The sequence below is a fragment of the Bubalus bubalis genome, chromosome 4 (genome assembly GCF_019923935.1).
Source record: "Bubalus bubalis isolate 160015118507 breed Murrah chromosome 4, NDDB_SH_1, whole genome shotgun sequence".
In the NCBI taxonomy this organism is placed as follows: domain Eukaryota; kingdom Metazoa; phylum Chordata; class Mammalia; order Artiodactyla; family Bovidae; genus Bubalus; species Bubalus bubalis.
In genome coordinates, this window is record NC_059160.1 from 122592199 (window position 1) to 122609059 (window position 16861).

The 16861-nt window shown below is 41.1% G+C and overlaps 1 protein-coding gene across 6 annotated transcripts in view; it reads right to left on the reverse strand.

The window, feature by feature from the left end:
- FMN2 (formin 2) overlaps positions 1 to 16861 on the reverse strand; it is a 337046-nt gene that overhangs the window by 79694 nt on the left and 240491 nt on the right. For 5 of the 6 annotated variants that reach the window (XM_045165501.1, XM_045165507.1, XM_045165503.1 and 2 more), the window contains exons 8-12: positions 13304 to 13395; positions 13016 to 13145; positions 12042 to 12188; positions 8641 to 8700; positions 8386 to 8506 (exon numbers count right to left, since the gene is read on the reverse strand). In XM_045165501.1, the coding sequence (XP_045021436.1) occupies positions 8386 to 8506; positions 8641 to 8700; positions 12042 to 12188; positions 13016 to 13145; positions 13304 to 13395 (550 nt within the window). Of the gene's footprint in view, positions 1 to 8385; positions 8507 to 8640; positions 8701 to 12041; positions 12189 to 13015; positions 13146 to 13303; positions 13396 to 16861 lie in introns of those variants that run through there. The other variant, XM_045165505.1, reaches the window with a different exon arrangement.

Below are 16861 nucleotides of genomic sequence, written 5' to 3' on the forward strand. Positions count from 1 at the left end.
CTGTCCTACTCCTTTCCCAATGTGGAACCAGTCAACTGTTCCATGTACTTCTTTGTAACTTCCATGTAACTTTTTCCATGTACTTCTTTGTAACTTCCATGTAACTTTTTCCTGTTACTTCTTTGACTCACATGCAGGTTTCTCAGAAGACAGGTAAGGTGGTCTAGTATTCCCATCTCTTTGAGAATTTCCCAGTTTGTTGTGAAATACAGAGTCAAAGGCTTTAGTGTAGTCAATGAAGCAGAAGATGTTTTTCTGGAACTCCCTTGCTTTCTCCATGATGCAGCGAATGTTGGTCATTTGATCTCTGGTTCCTCTGCCTCTTCAAAACCCAGCTTGTACATCTGGAAGTTCTGAGTTCATGTACTGCTGAAGCCTAGCTTGAAGGATTCTGAGCATAACCTTGCTAGCATGTGAAATGAGTGCAACTACAGGGTAGTTTGAACATTCTTAGTATTGCCCTTCTTTGGGACTGGAATGAAAACTGACTTTTTCCAGTCCCATGGCCACTGCTGAAATTTCCAGATTTGCTGACTTAAAAGTACTAGACAGACTTTTGTCAACAAAGTAAAGTCTCAGCTTTTTAATATGCTATCTAGGTTTGTCATAGCTTTTCTTCCAAGGAGCAAGTGTTTTTTTTTTCATTTCATGGCTGCAGTCACCACCTGAGGTGATTCTGGAGCCAAAGAAAATAAAGTCTGTCACTGCTTCCATTGTTTCCTTATCTATTTGCCATGAAGTGATGGGACCAGATGCCATGATCTTAGTTTTTTGAATCTTGAGTTTTAAGCCAGTTTTTTCACTCTCCTCTTTTACCTTTATCAAAAGGTTCTTTAGTTCCTCTTCTCTTTCTGCCATAACAGGGGTGTCATCTGCATATCTGAGGTTATTGATATTTCTTCAGGCAATCTTGATTCCAGCTTGTGCTTCATCCAGCCTGGCATTTTGCATGATGTACTCTGCATGTAAGTTAAATAAGCAGGGTGACAACATACAGCCTTGACATACTCCTTTCCCAGTTTGGAACAAGTCCATTGTCCCATGTCTGTTCTAACTGTTGCTTCTTCACCTGCATACAGATTTCTCAGGAGGCAGGTAAGGTGGTCTGATAGTCCCATCTGTTTTAAGAATTTTCCAGTTTGTTGTGATCCGCACAGTCAAAGGCTTTAGCATAGTCAATAAAGCAGAAGTAGATGTTTTTCTGAAATTCTCTTGCTTTTTCTATGATCCAATGGATACTGGCAATTTGATCTCTGGTTCCTCTGACTTTTCTAAATCCAGGTTGAACATCTGGAAGTTCTTGGTCCACATACTGTTGAAGCCTGGCTTGGAGAATTTTGAGCATTAATTTGCTAACATGTGAAATGAGTTCAATAGTTCAACTGTTTGAACATTCTTCAGTATTGTCCTTCTTTGGGACTGGAATGAAAACTGGTCTTTTCTAGTCCTGTGGTAACTGCTAAGTTTTCCAGATTTGCTGGCATACTGAGTGCAGCACTTTCACAGCATCATATTTTAAGATTTGAAATAGCTCAACTGGAATTCCATCACCTCCACTAGCTTTGTTCACAGTGACACGTCCTCAGGCCCCCTTGGCTTTGCATTCCAGGATGCCTGGCTCTAAATGAGTGATCACACCATCGTGGTTATCTGGGTCATTAAGACCTTTTTGGTATAGTTCTTGTGTGTATTCTACCCACCTCTCCTTAATATCTTCCACTTCTGTTAGGTCCATACAGTTTCTGTCCCTCAAGAGCCCATCTTTGCATGAAATGTTCCCTTGCTATCTCTAATTTTCTTGATGAGATCTCTAGTCTTTTCCACTCTATTGTTTTCCTCTATTTCTTTGCATCGATCACTAGGAAGGCTTTCTTATCTCTCATTGTTATTCTTTGGAACTTTGCATTCAGATGGGTAGATCTTTCCTTTTCTCCTTTGCCTTTAGCCTCTCTTCTTTTCTTGGCTATTTGTAAGGCCTCCTCAGACAGCCATTTTGCCTTTTTGCATTTCTTTTTCTTGGGAATGGTCTTGATCACTGTCTCCGATACAATGTCACGAACCTCCGACCTAGTCCTTCAGGCACTGGTCTATCAGGTCTAATCCCTTGAATCTGTTTGTCACTTCCACTGTATAATCATAAGGGATGTAATTTATCAGGTCAAACCTGAATGGCCTAGAGGTTTTCCCTACTGTCTTGAATTTAAGTCTGAATTTTTCAATAAGCAGTTCATGATCTGAGCCACAGTCAGCTCCTGGTCTTTTTTTTTTTTTTTTTTTTTTGCTGCTTGTATAGAGCTTCACCATCTTCAACTGCAAAGAGTATAATCAATCTATGACCACCCGTATGTGATACTCTCAGGGGAGCACCTAAGGGGCAGGATTTCACTTCTCCTTGACAGTGATGCTTGTATCTTTGGTACTCATGGCACCTAGCAAAGGCCTATCATGCCTCAGGCATACAATAAATATTAATGGCACCCCACTCCAGTACTCTTGCCTGGAAAATCCCATGGGCAGAGGAGCCTGGTAGGCTGCAGTCCATGGGGTTGCAAAGACTCGGACACGACTGAGTGACTTCACTTTCACTTTTCACTTTCCTGCATTGGAGAAGGAAATGGCAACCCACTCCAGTGTTCTTGCCTGGAGAATCCCAGGGATGGGCGAGCCTCATGGGCTGCCATCTATGGGGTCGCACAGAGTCGGACACGACTGAAGCAACTTAGCAGCAGTAGCAGCAGCAAGCAAACTATATGACCTACCACATGCCCAAGGTCAGGGGTGGCAGCCAACAGGAGCTACCCCATGCCCGAGGTCAGGGCGGAGGTCGAGAGGAGCTACCCCACGCCCGAGGTCAGGGAAGGCGGCAGAGAGGAGCAACTCCACGTCCAAGCAGCAGCGGCTACACAGGCACAGGAGGGCTGACAGGAGATACTCCACGTTCAAGGTCAGGAGGGGTGGCCGTCAGGAGATACCCCTTGTCCAAGGTAAGGAGCAGCAGCTGCGCTTTGCTGGAGCAGCCGTGAAGAGATACCACACGTCCAAGGTATGAGAAACCCAAGTAAGATGCTAGGTGTTGCGAGAGGGCATCAGAGGGCAGACACACTGAAACCATAATCACAGAAAACTAGCCAATCTGATCACATGGACCACAGCCTTGTCTAACTCAATGAAACTAAGCCATGCCGTGTGCGGTCACCCAAGATGGGAGGGTCATGGTGGAGATGTCTGACAGAATGTGGTCCACTGGAGAAGGAAATGGCAAACCACTTCAGTATTCTTGCCTTGAGAACCCCACGAACAGTATAAAAAGGCAAAAAGGTAGGACACTGAAAGAGGAACTCCCCAGGTCAGTAGGTGCCCAATATGCTACTGGAGATCAGTGGAGAAATAACTCCAGAAAGAATGAAGGGATGGAGCCAAAGCAAAAACAACATCTACTTGTGGATGTGACTGGTGATAGAAGCAACATTCAATGCTGTAAAGAGCAATATTGCATAGGAACCTGGAATGTCAGGTCCATGAATCAAGGCTAATTGGAAGTGGTCAAACAAGAGATGGCAAGAGTGAATGCTGACATTCTAGGAATCAGCAAACTAAAATGGACTGGAATGGGTGAATTTAACTCAGATGACCATTATATCTACTACTGTGGGCAGGAATCCCTTAGAAGAAATGGAGTAGTCATCATGATCAACAAAAGAGTCCGAAATGCAGTACTTGGATGCAATCTCAAAAATGACAGAATAATCTCAGTTTGTTTCCAAGGCAGTAATCCAAGTCTATGCCCCAACCAGTAATGCTGAAGGAGCTGAAGTTGAATGGTTATATGAAGACCTATAAGACTTTTTAGAACTAACACCCAAAAAAGATGTCCTTTTCATTATAGGGTACTGGAATGCAAAAGTAGAAAGTCAAGAAACACCTGGGGTGACAGGCAAATTTGACCTTGGAGTTCAGAATGAAGCAGGGCAAAGGCTAATAGAGTTTGGCCAAGAGAACGCACTGGTCATAGCAAACACCCTCTTCCAACAACACAAGAGAAGACTCTACATATGGACATCACCAGATGGTCAACACTGAAATCAGACTGATTATATTCTTTGCAGCCAAAGATGGAGAAGCTCTATACAGTCATCAAAAACATGACTGGGAACTGACTGTGGCTCAGATCATGAACTCCTTATTGCCAAATTCAGACTTAAATTGAAGAAATTGGGGAAAACCACTAGACCATTCAGGTATGACCTAAATCAAATCCCTTATGATTATACAGTGGAGGTGACAAATAGATTTAAGGGCCTAGATCTGATAGATAGAGTGCCTGATGAACTATGGACGGAGGTTCATGACATTGTACAGGAGACAGGGATCAAGACCATACCCATGGCAAAGAAATGCAAAAAAGCAAAATGGCTGTCTGGGGAGGCCTTACAAATAGCTGTCAAAAGAAGAGAGGCAAAAAGCAAAGGAGAAAAGGAAAGATACAAGCATCTGAATGCAGAGTTCCAAAGAATAGCAAGGAGAGATAAGAAAGCCTTCCTCAGAGATTAATGCAAAGAAATAGAGGAAAACAACAGAATGGGAAAGACTAGAGATCTCTTCAAGAAAATTAGAGATACCAAGGGAACATTTCATGCAAAGATGGGCTCAATAAAGAACAGAAATGGTATGGGCCTAACAGAAGCAGAAGATATTAAGAAGAGGTGGCAAGAATACACAGAAGAACTGTACAAAAAAGATCTTCACAACTCAGATCATCACGATGGTGTGATCACTCACCTAGAGCCAGACATCCTGGAATGTGAAGTCAAGTGGGCCTTAGAAAGCATCACTACGAACAAAGCTAGTGGAGGTGATGGAATTCCAGTTGAGCTATTTCAAATCCTGAAAGATGGTGCTGTGAAAGTCCTGCACTCAATATGCCAACAAATTTGGAAAACTCAGCAGTGGCCACAGGACTGGGAAAGGTCAGTTTTCATTCCAATCCCAAAGAAAGGCAATGCCAAAGAATGCTCAAACTACTGCACAATTGCACTCATCTCACACGCTAGTAAATTAATGCTCAAAATTCTCCAAGCCAGGCTTCAGCAGTATGTGAACCATGAACATCCAGATGTTCAAGCTGGTTTTAGAAAAAGGAGAGGAACCAGAGATCAAATTGGCAACATCTGCTGGATCATTGAAAAAGCAAGAGAGTTCCAGAAAAACATCTATTTCTGCTTTATTGACTATGCCAAAACCTTTGACTGTGTGGATCAAAATAAGCTGTGGAAAATTCTGAAAGAGATGGGAATACCAGACCACCTGATCTGCCTCTTGAGAAATCTGTATGCAGGTCAGGAAGCAAGAGTTAGAACTGGACATGGAGCAACAGACTGGTTTCAAATAGGAAAAGGAGTACGTCAAGGCTGTATATTGTCACCCTGCTTATTTAACTTCTATGCAGAGTACATCATGAGAAATACGGGGCTGGAAGAAGCATAAGCTGGAATCAAGATTACCTGGAGAAATATCAATAACCTCAGTTATGCAGATGACACCATCCTTATGGCAGAAAGTGAAGAGGAACTAAAAAGCCTCTTGCTGAAAGTGAAAGAGGAGAGTGAAAAAGTTGGCTTAAAGCTCAACATTCAGAAAACTAAGATCATGGCATCTGGTCCCATCACTTCATGGGAAATAGAGGGGGAAACAGTAGAAACAGTGTCAGACTTTATTTTTCTGGGCTCCAAAATCACTGCAGATGGTGACTGCAGCCATGAAATTAAAAGACACTTACTCCTTGGAAGGAAAGTTATGACCAACCTAGATAGTATATTGAAAAGCAGAGATATTACCTTGCCAACAAGGTCTATCTAGTCAAGGCTATGGTTTTTTCAGTGGTCATGTATGGATGTGAGAGTTGGACTTTAAAGAAAGCTGAGTGCCGAAGAATTGATGCTTTTGAACTGTGGTGTTGGAGAAGACTCTTGAGAGTCCCTTGGACTGCAAGGAGATCCAACCAGTCCATCCTAAAGGAGATCAGTCCTGGGTGTTCATTAGAAGGACTGATGCTGAGGCTGAAACTCCAGTACTTTGGCCACCTCATGGGAAGAGTTGACTCATTGAAAAGACCCTGATGCTTGGAGGGATTGGGGGCAGGAGGAGAAGGGGACGACAGAGGATGAGATGGCTGGATGGCATCACCAACTCGATGGACATGAGTTTGAGTGAACTCTGTGAGTTGGTGATAGGGAGGCCTGGCGTGCTGCGATTCATGGGGTCGCAAAGGGTTGGACACGACTGAGCAACTGAAATGAACTGAAGCAAACTATATAATGTTACTTTGGTGATTTAAATCTATATAAAATCATCTATGACCAGAATATAACAACTCTATAAATTTGATTATACATCACTAGGATAGAATCTCTTTAAAAAGTTGTATCATCTTTTTGGCTTCTGGGGTAAATAAGCCTCTTCTCATCTAGTGATACAAAATGCAATGAAAATCTCACATAAAAGTCCTCCCTGACTGTGCTTAAATAGTGAGAAAGAGCCTTATATTGAAAGTTGTGGTATTCTCAACTCCATAAATGAAGAAACTTCATGAAAATAAGATAAAGTAGGTGAGTGAAATAGGTGAAAGGGTTTAAAGAGACAGAAACTGCCGTTTACAAAATAAATAAGTCACAGGGATGCAAGGTACAGCATAGGGAATGTAACACTGTAATAACGCTGGTGCATAACATATAAAAATTTTGTTGTTGTTCAGTGCAGTACGCCAAGCTTCCCCAACCCTCACTATCTCCTAGAGTTTGCCCAAGTTCATGTCCATTGAATCCATGATGCCATCCAACCATCTCATCTCTGTCACTCCCTTCTCCTCCTGCCCTCAATCTTTCGCACCCTCAGGGTCTCTTCCAATGAACTGGCTCTTCACATCAGGTGGCCAAAGTATTGGAGCTTCAGTATCAGTCCTTCTAATGAGTATCAGGGTTGATTTCCTTTAGGATTGACTGGTTTGATCTCCTTGCTGTCTAAGGGACTCTTAAAAGTCTTCTCCACCACTGCAATTTGAAAACATCAATTCTTCAGTGCTCAGCCTTCTTTATGGTCCAATTCTCATGTCCATACATGATCACTGGAAAGAGCATAGCTTTGACTATATGGACCTTTGTCATTATTAAGTTGTACACCTGAAACTAATAATAATATCATAAGCCTTTATAAATGTACCTCATTTATAAAGGTAGGACAGATGAAAGGAGTTTTATTCACAAAAAATAAAAAATTGTAAACTATTTGCTTTTGTGCATTACTTTAAATTTACCATTCTGAAGAATTTCAAAGTCTCTTCAAAATGATCTAAGGCTTCTCAACTAATAATTGAGAAGACTCTTAAGAGTCAGTTGGACACCGAGGAGATTAAACCAGTCAGTTTAAGGAAATCAATCCTGAATATTCACTGGAAGGACTGATGCTCAAGCTGAAGCTCCAACACTTTGGGCACCTGATGTGAAGAGCCAACTCATTGGAAAAGACCCTGATGCTGGAAAGACTGAGGGCCGTAAGAGAAGTGGTGACAGAGATGAGATGGTTGGATGGCATCACCAACTCAATGGACATGCGAGCCTGTGTGCTAAGTTGCTTCAGTGGTGTCTGACTCTTTGAGACACTATGGACTGTAACCAGCCAGTCTCCTCTGTCCATGAGGGTTCTCCAGGCAAGAAAACTGGAGTGGACTGCCATGCTCTTCTCCAGGCGATCTTCCCAACCCAGGGATCGAAGCTGCATCTATTCTGTCTCCTGCATTGTTGGTGGGTTCTTTACCACTAGTGCCACTTGGGAACCGCAGTGACATGAGTGTGGGCAAACTGAGAGACAGTAAAGGACAGGAAAGCCTGGTGTGTGGCAGTCCATGGAGTCACAGAGTCAGACACGACTTACCAACTGAACAATAACAATAGAACTTTACACATGCATCTTTTTTTTTTTTTTTTTACCAAATACATGAAAAAATGTTTTGTCCCAGGAAAGTTCACATACCATAAAATCTTAGGCAAGTATTCCAAGGGTGGGTGGGGAGAAAATATGTGTCTTTTAACAAGATATAATAAATGTACAAATATTCTTGAACATAAAGTGAAAGTAAGACAATAAAATTTGTGCCTGATGAAAGAGGCTGCTATTCAAATAACCAAGATGCGATTAGATAACTAGATTTCTAATACACATTTCTTTAAAAAAATAACAAAAGAATAAGATTACTTGTAAATTTTTTCTTTTGCCACATATGAAAATGTTTATTTACACTGATTTTTTACCTTCTTTAGAAACACTGAAAAATCTGTTCTCTCATTAAAGAAGCATAAATAACAACTGAGTTTCCTTAACATTGTAAGTTACCTCTCAGGTCTTTCTTGAGTTTTCTGAGGTCTTTTTGAAAATCTTCAAACTTCATCTGCGAGGCCTGAAAGAGGTCCTGGGGTTCGGGCAGCGGAAACACACACTGCTCTTTCCCAGCGTCCTGGTCAGCAGGAAGCACAGACAGTTACGTAAATGAGGACAGAGCAGCAGCAGCAATGACAAACGACACGAAACACGACCACATGGCTCAGCAACAGGGAATAACAGAATGTGACTCTGTGAACGTTATCTCACCTCATCAAAATTGCGAAGATAATATGACACGATATATGACAACAGGCTTCTGCTATTGTCCTAGGCAGAGAGACCAAAGTGAGTAGGAATACTTTTTTTAAAATGACTAAATATACAGCGTTAAATAAAATTCATCCCAGTAAACCCACGCATGTAGATGAGAATATTTAGGATGAAAGGAGACGTCCTCTGTTTCATGTCCCTTTAGTTTAATGGCCCCGATGGTCTTGTCCTCCCCCCTCTGTTCCCACCTGCGCCCCAGGTGGAAGCACAGCTGTTTCGAGGGTTGTCTCAGTTGTACACACCTTCCTGCTTTCACCCTCCTCAACCAGAAAATTAATTCATCAATTTTATTTCTTATTATTAACAGGTACAACTACTATCTAAACAGAAATGACTAAATAGCACCGGCATTTCTGTATGGCTGAACCAGTAGGGACCACTCCAACCGGAAGATTGACTGAGGTTTATTACTAAGCAGATTAAGAAAATTTAAAAGTTAAGTATTATCTCAAGTAAGCTGGAGCTTTAAGAATGCAAATTCATGTTATAACTTATGTCAGCAACTGAGATTCAAGAATTAGTATCTGTGCAGCTATAAAAATGCAATGTATGTAATTCTAAAGAAGAAAAACTGCTTCATATCTAACAATCTTCAAAGAAGAGCTTTCCACCTTCTTTTCTGGCACATTTAGAGGCATTAATATATGTTTTTTTTTTAATTCTCAAAATAAATACTAGATAATTGGGATGTGTGAAATCAAATACATATTTTTAAAAACATACCTTATAATAAAAACCTTGTTTTCTGGAATATTCAATCTAACCATCACTTTCCCCTCATTGATAAAAAGAGCAACATTCCTTTATAAACAAGTCTGATGGGATATGGTAATATACCTATTAGACTCCCTGATGGGCTTTCCTGGTGGCTCAGATGGTAAAGAACCCACCCAATGCAAGAGATGCGGGTTCAATCCCTGGGTCGGGAAGATCCCCTGGAGAAGGGAATGGCAACCCAATCTAGTGTTCTTGCCTAGAAAATCGCATGGATAGAGGAGCCTGGTGGGCTGCAGTCCATGGGGTCACAAAGAGTGGGAAACGAGTCAGTGACTAACACAACACAGACTCCCTGAACACACTATGGGCTTCCCTGGTGGCTCCACAATAGAGAATCCACCTGCCAATGCAGGAGACAGGGGTTCAATCCCTGGGTTGGGAAGATCCCCCAGAGAAGGAAATGGCAGCTCACTCCAGGATTCTTGCCTGGGAAATCCCATGAACAGAGGATCCTGGTGGGCTACTGTTCATGGGGTTGCAAAGAGTTGGACATGACTTAACAACTAAGCAGCAACAACAACATATTTTACTATATACATCAATTACACGGAAATACATAGCTATAATTTGGAGAAGGCAATGGCACCCCACTCCAGTACTCTTGCCTGGAAAATCCCATGGACAGAGGAGCCTGGTAGGCTGCAGTCCATGGGGTCACTAAAAGTCGGACACGACTGAACAACTTCACTTTCACTTTTCTCTTTCATGCATTGGAGAAGGAAATGGCAACCCACTCCAGTATTCTTGCCTGGAGAATCCCAGGGATGGCAGAGCCTGGTGGGTTGCCGTCTGTGGGGTTGCACAGAGTCGGACACGACTGAAGCGACTTAGCATAGCATAGCATAGCATACATAGCTATAATAACCAAAGTAGTACATTTATTAGAAGCAGGATTACTTGTAAAATGATTTAAGCAACTTCCTTTGTCTTTCCTAACTTGTAAATCAGTGAAATGATCAGCAATACCTCAGTCAATTAACAAAACACTTATTAAGTGCCTAGGTAATTTTGAGTGATCTGAGTAACAGTTCCATGCATGCAAGTCTATGAAACTATACAGATATAGTCATCTTTATTTTATAGAGAAAGACCCAAATAGACTTTGCATAGCCCTTGTGAGAATGCAAGTTAAATTACTAAAAATCTTACTTCTTGATTATTCTTATCCATATCATTCCTTATTTAAATTAATGAAATTTAACTTATAGGATTGAATAAGATACATTAACCAATACAAAAAACAAATAATCCCTTATACATATATAATTATGACCATAAGAATCTATTTCAGATTCATTTTTTATAAGTAACATTTATTGATTATACTTATATTCTAATGTTATTTGCAAAAATTACTTGTTTCAATCCAACAATCAGTTGTTAAGAACTATTCAGTATTTCCCTGGTGGTCCAGTGGTTAAGAATCCAAGGCAGGGGACACAGTTGGATTCCCGATCTGGGAAGACTGCACATGGGAATGTGGGTGTGGAATGTGGGGCTAAGCCCGTGTGCCACAACTACTGAGCTCATGTTCCAGAGCCCGAGAGCTGCAACCACTGAAGCCTGCGCACCTGGAGCCCGTGCTGCAGAACAAGAGAAACCACTGCAATGAGAAGCTTGTGTACTGCAACTGGAGAGTAGCCCCCGCTCACTGAAGTTAGAGGAAGACTGCATGTGCAGCAGCGAAGACCCAGCACAAAAATAAATAAATAAATAAATAAATAAATCTTTTCAAAAGAGAACTATTCAAAACCTACCATGTGTTTAGAAGAATAAATAAATTTTGAATAAATGTGATTTATCGGGTTGACATATTGAAGGTTCCTGAGAAAATGTGTGTCATACAAATAAAAAGGCACTTGAACAAATAGAACAATAGAAATCAAAAAAGTTATATGCTGTTGGTGTTCCAAGAAAGGACTATGCTTTTCCCAATTTTGGAAAAGTACAGTGTCTGGCATTTCATAGAAGCTGGATAAAAGAATGTCAAATGAACATATGAGTGTAATGACTAAATAAACCAGTGAGTTGTTGACCGGCAGAAAAAAGCAAAATAAGTATCTCCCTTCTGTCAGGGAGATTATTTCCTTATTATTTCCTTATCTAGGAAGACAATTCTCTATATTTTCATTTTTACAGGCCAATTGTTCACTTAAACTTGCGGGCATGCATGCTAAGTCTCCTCAGTCATGTCCGACTCTTTGCGACCCAGTGGACTGTAGCCTGCCTGGTTTCTCTGTGCATGGGATTCTTCAGCAAGAATATTGGAGTGGGTTGCCATGCCCTCCTCCAAGGGATCTTCCTGACCCAGGAACTGAACCTGCCCCAGGGTCTCTTATGTCTCCTTCACTGGCAGGCACATTCTTTATCACTAGTGCCACCTGGGAATTCCCTCGGTTGAACTTAATATTTTAAAAACCATTACCTTTATCTGGCTCAGAACATAATAGAACTTTTGGCCTTGGAGCATAAACATTTATCGCACTGGTTTACAGTTCAACTTATTACAAAACAGACATCCACTCCTCAGTTTGCTACATTCACTCACCCAAAATACTTACACTGCTTTTAACATCTTTCAGCTTCGGGAGAATATCTAATCCAAAACCGTCTGCCTGTCCCCGAGTATTATTTCCACCATTCATGTAGTTGCCAAAGGCAAGAACCAAACCCAAAACCTGCATAACCCCTGAGCCATGTTTTAATGTCTGTAAAACAGGATAAAGAAGAATTTCTCATTTACTGTTTGAATTTTCTTAAGTCAGTGGCAGATATTCAGATCATACTAATAATTATGGGTCATATCCAAACTTCATCAGTGCTCATTTTAGGTATATTTAAGCACAGTGTCTCCAAAGATAACTTTGAAAAAGCTGCACCACTAACAGCATGCAGGTTGTGCTTCTCCAGCTGAGAGGTACCAGCCTAGGATGCTCCTGTGGTGTAATTGCAAGGAAACCAAACACACCCGTAACATGAGACCCACCACAGTGTGACGGCACGGCCATCAGTCCAGCTGCACCTGCCTCTGCGTAACATTTTTAGCATAAGGTGTGGGAAACCGAAACACAGTTATAAAGTTTAATTTCCAAATTTAGATTTATCCAAAATTTCCAAATTTAGATTTATCCCTGAAAGGTTCACACTCACTTCTTCCAAAGCACACACTTTAACTTGAATTTGTGCATCACTTTCTCTGAAAATCTCTTTAATGACATAATGCTACTTTTCTAAATAATTTACCACAACCAGAATAAATGGTACTATTAATTTTTGACAAATTGTTTTAGATGTTAATATTGGTCATTTCTGCCAAGCACTTGTTCTTTATTTTCAGAAGAATGTTTCTCTTCTATTGAGTCATATAGCTATTCCTGAAGCATTTGGATGGAATCACTAACAATTTGTTGAGGGGAAATAAAGAAAATGTCTTCAAATGGTACTCAGTTGGAAGTATTTACTACAAATAAGAGACAATTTGTTTGAAATATGAACATGACTGAGCACAATTAAGTATCAGAACCCATGCACCCACCTCACACAACTTCTGTAGCAGTTCCAGTTTGCGCCGAATTGAGCAAATGCTTTCTGAAAATGTGGACTGAAACAGAATGCAAAAGACTCGCTCTGAAAAGTTGGGGATTAGTGACAGTTCATAAAGGAACCTAAGGAAACAAAGCCAAGTTAAGAGGAAAAAGACGATGCACATAAACGCGCTCATCCTCACATCATTCATGACACTGATGCGCAGAAGACACTTCATTTCCCAATGGAAAGAGCCCCCCATGGCCCGCATGCTGCCCATGGGCCAAGCTGTGCTTACTGCTCAGGTTTGTCCAGAGACTTTGCGTTTTCCTTGTCTTTGGAGGACCGACCATGCTTTTCAATTTTTTCCAGTTCATCTGACTGTGCTCTCTGGAAAAACAAAAACCAAACAGTTTTTAGATAATGATCTTAAATGCAGCAGAACTCTACATATTTTCATATTTCTTAGCATCTGAGGTAAAGCTTGACTTAATTCATGAGGTATTTTAAAGTGTATATGTGTAATGCAAACCAGATCATCTCCAAATCTTCCAAATATTATTGGCTATCAAAAGTGAAAGGGAAACTCTCAGTCATGTCTGACTCTTTGTGACCCCATGGACTATACAGTCCATGGAATTTTCCAGGCCAGAATACTAGAGTAGGTAGCCTTTCCCTTCTCCAGGGGATCTTCCCAACCCAGGGATCGAACCCAGGTCTCCTGGATTGCAGGCATATTCTTTACCAGCTGAGCCACAAGGGAAGCCCTGGAGTGGGCTTCCCTTGTGGGGGAAAACTGGGAAAGAAAGCCACAAGGGAAAACTGGAGTGGGTAGCCTATCCCTTCTCCAGGGGATCTTCCTGACTCAGGAATCAAACCAGGCTCTCCTTCATTGTAGGCAGATTCTTTACCAACTGAGCTATCAGGGAAAACATTATTGGCTATTGGTGATTTGCAAAATATTTATTCCAGCATGGTTTAAATCAATATGATTTCCCTTTTTTTGTTTTTTTTAGCTGTTTATAATACCCTCTGGAGGGACTTCTCTGGCAGTCCAGTGGCTAGGATTCTGAGCTTCCACTGTAGCAGGGAACAGGTTCAATTCCTGCTCAGGTAACTCAGATCCCACATGTCAACTAAGCTATAATATTCTCTGGAATGCAATAATTTTACTTAAAAATGGTATTTCTTATTCAGAAGTTAATCAAATTAAATATGGAAGGAATTTGATCCTAAACCTGTTATAAGATTTGTAAAAGAAAAAGTACCTATTTATCTATTGCAATCATTGTCTATGCCTATCTGCTTTGGGAAAAAGAAAAGTACAGTTGAATTATTAAGTCATGGAACAAAAATAAAAGATTTTGATTCTCCTGAATTTTCTTTTTAATACAAAAATAGCTCCAGGCTTTATCTTCCCAAGTGTCTTCTTTTACCCTTGAAAATCTCAAGCTAAAAATTTGTAATTCTAAATTTGTTTCTTTATGGGAGAGGATTTTCTACATTTTAACATAAGGTAGAGAATTTTATAGGCTGACCAAAACACAAACTTATGCTGTATGGAGAATCTGGATGATTTTTTTTTTAATTTTAATGTCTCTATAATTCACAAAGATGTTTCAAACAGTCTAAATACTTCATTTTCTAAGTGCATGAAGAAAATGAGTAGGTCACCCTATCTTGGGTTTGAGTCTAGTCCTCAGAAGGTAAAATCCCTTCAAGATTATTTGTTGTTTACACAGAAAAGCAGCCCAGCCAAAAACTGTTGTGCATGACAGAACCTGATCAACTTTTAAGTGAAGGGATGGTTTTGTTTTGAACTCACTGATTATTCTGAAAGGCAGGCATTTCTGTTGATGGGATTAATTAGCAAAGACTAGTTCCTCCAAGAAAACTTCTTTTAGCAGGGAAAGAAGATTTGATGACAGATTGGTCAATCTTGAGGGTTTGATAAATTTTGCTTTTGGAATATGATGCAACAGAAGAATACTGACAAGTAAAGATACAACATCTTCTGCAAAGCCTGCCTTGCCCACCTCAACCCCTACTATAACCAGTCTCTCTCTAGAACAACACAGAACCTTATATTTGCTCTGTATTGTGCCACGGATACCACCATGTGCAGACATGTTTACAACTTCTGTAAGAGAAGCGCCACGTCCTGTGTTTCTCTGTGGTCCTGGTGACCAGCATGATTCATGATGTGGTCAGCCCTCTGCATCCTGGGCTCTGAATTCAAGGATTCAACCAAATGCAGATCCAAAATATTTGGGGGGAAAATTCCATAAAGTTCCCAAATGATTGCACTCCAGCAATCATTTACACAGCATTTCCATCATATTAGGCATTATAAGTAATTGAGGTGATTAAAAGTATACAAGAGGGTAGGGTGGGGTGTTCTATGCAAGAACTGTGTCATTTTATTTAAGGGACTTGAGCATCTTTTTTTGTATCGATCCTCACTCGTGTCCCCCTCCCTGCAGATATCCAGGGATGACTATATAGCTGTTGTTCAGTTGCTAAACCGTCCCTGCCTCTCTGTGACATGGACTGCAGTGTGCCAGGCTTCCTTCACTATCACCCTGAGTTTGCTTAAACTCATGCCATTGAGTCAGTTATACCATCCAACCATCTCATCCTATGTCACCCTCTTCTCCTCTTGCCCTCAGTTTTTCCTACCATCAGGGTCTTTTCCAAAGAGTCGGCTCTTCACATCAAGGGGTCAAAGTACTGGAGCTTCAGCTTCAGTATCACTCCTTCCAATGAATATTCAGGGTTGGCTTCCCTTATAATTGACTGGCTTGATCTCCTTGCATTTCAAGGGATTTTCAAGAGTCTTCTCTAGCACCACAATTCAAAAGCTTCAATTCTTCAGCACTCAGTTTTCTTTATGGTCCATCTCTCACATCCATACATGGCTACTGGAAAAAACATTGCTTTGACTAGATGGACCTTTGTTGGCAAAGTGATGTCTATGCTTTTTAATATGCTGTCTAGGTTTGTCACAGATTTTCTTCCAAGGAGCAAGCATCTTTTAATTCTGTGGCTACAGTCACTGTCTATAGTGATTTTGGAGCCCAAGAAAGAATATCTGTCACAGTTTCCACTTTTCCCCCATCAATTTGCCATGAAGTGATGGGACCAGTCAAGGCTATGGTTTTTCCAGTGGTCATGTATGGATGTGAGAGTTGGACCGTGAAGAAAGCTGAACGCCAAAGAACTGATGCTTTTGAACTGTGGTGTTGGAGAAGACTCTTGAGAGTCCCTTGGACTGCAAGGAGAGCCGACCAGTCCATTTTAAAGGGGATCAGTCCTGGGTGTTCTTTGGAAGGAATGATACTGAAGCTGAAACTCCAGTACTTTGGCCACCTCATGAGAAGAGTTGACTCATTGGAAAAGACTCTGAGGCTGGGAGGGATTGGGGGCAGGAGGAGAAGGGGACGACAGAGGATGAGATGGCTGGATGGCATCACTGACTCGATGGACGTGAGTCTCAGTGAACTCCGGGAGTTGGTGATGGACAGGGAGGCCTGGCGTGCTGTGATTCATGGGGTAGCAGAGACTCGGACATGACTGAATGACTGAACTGAATTGAACTGAACTGATGGGGCCAGATGCCATGATATTTGTTTTTTAAATGTTGAGTTTTAAGCCAGCTTTTTCACTCTCCTCTTTCACCTTCATCAAGAGGTTCTTTAGTTCCTCTTTGCTTTCTGCTGTTAGAGTGGTATCATCTGCATATTTGAGATTGTTGAATTTCTCCTGGCAATCTTGATTCCAGCTTGTGATTCAACCAGCCCAGCATTTCGCATGATGTACTCTGCATATAGGGCTTCCCAGGTGGTGCTAGTGGTAA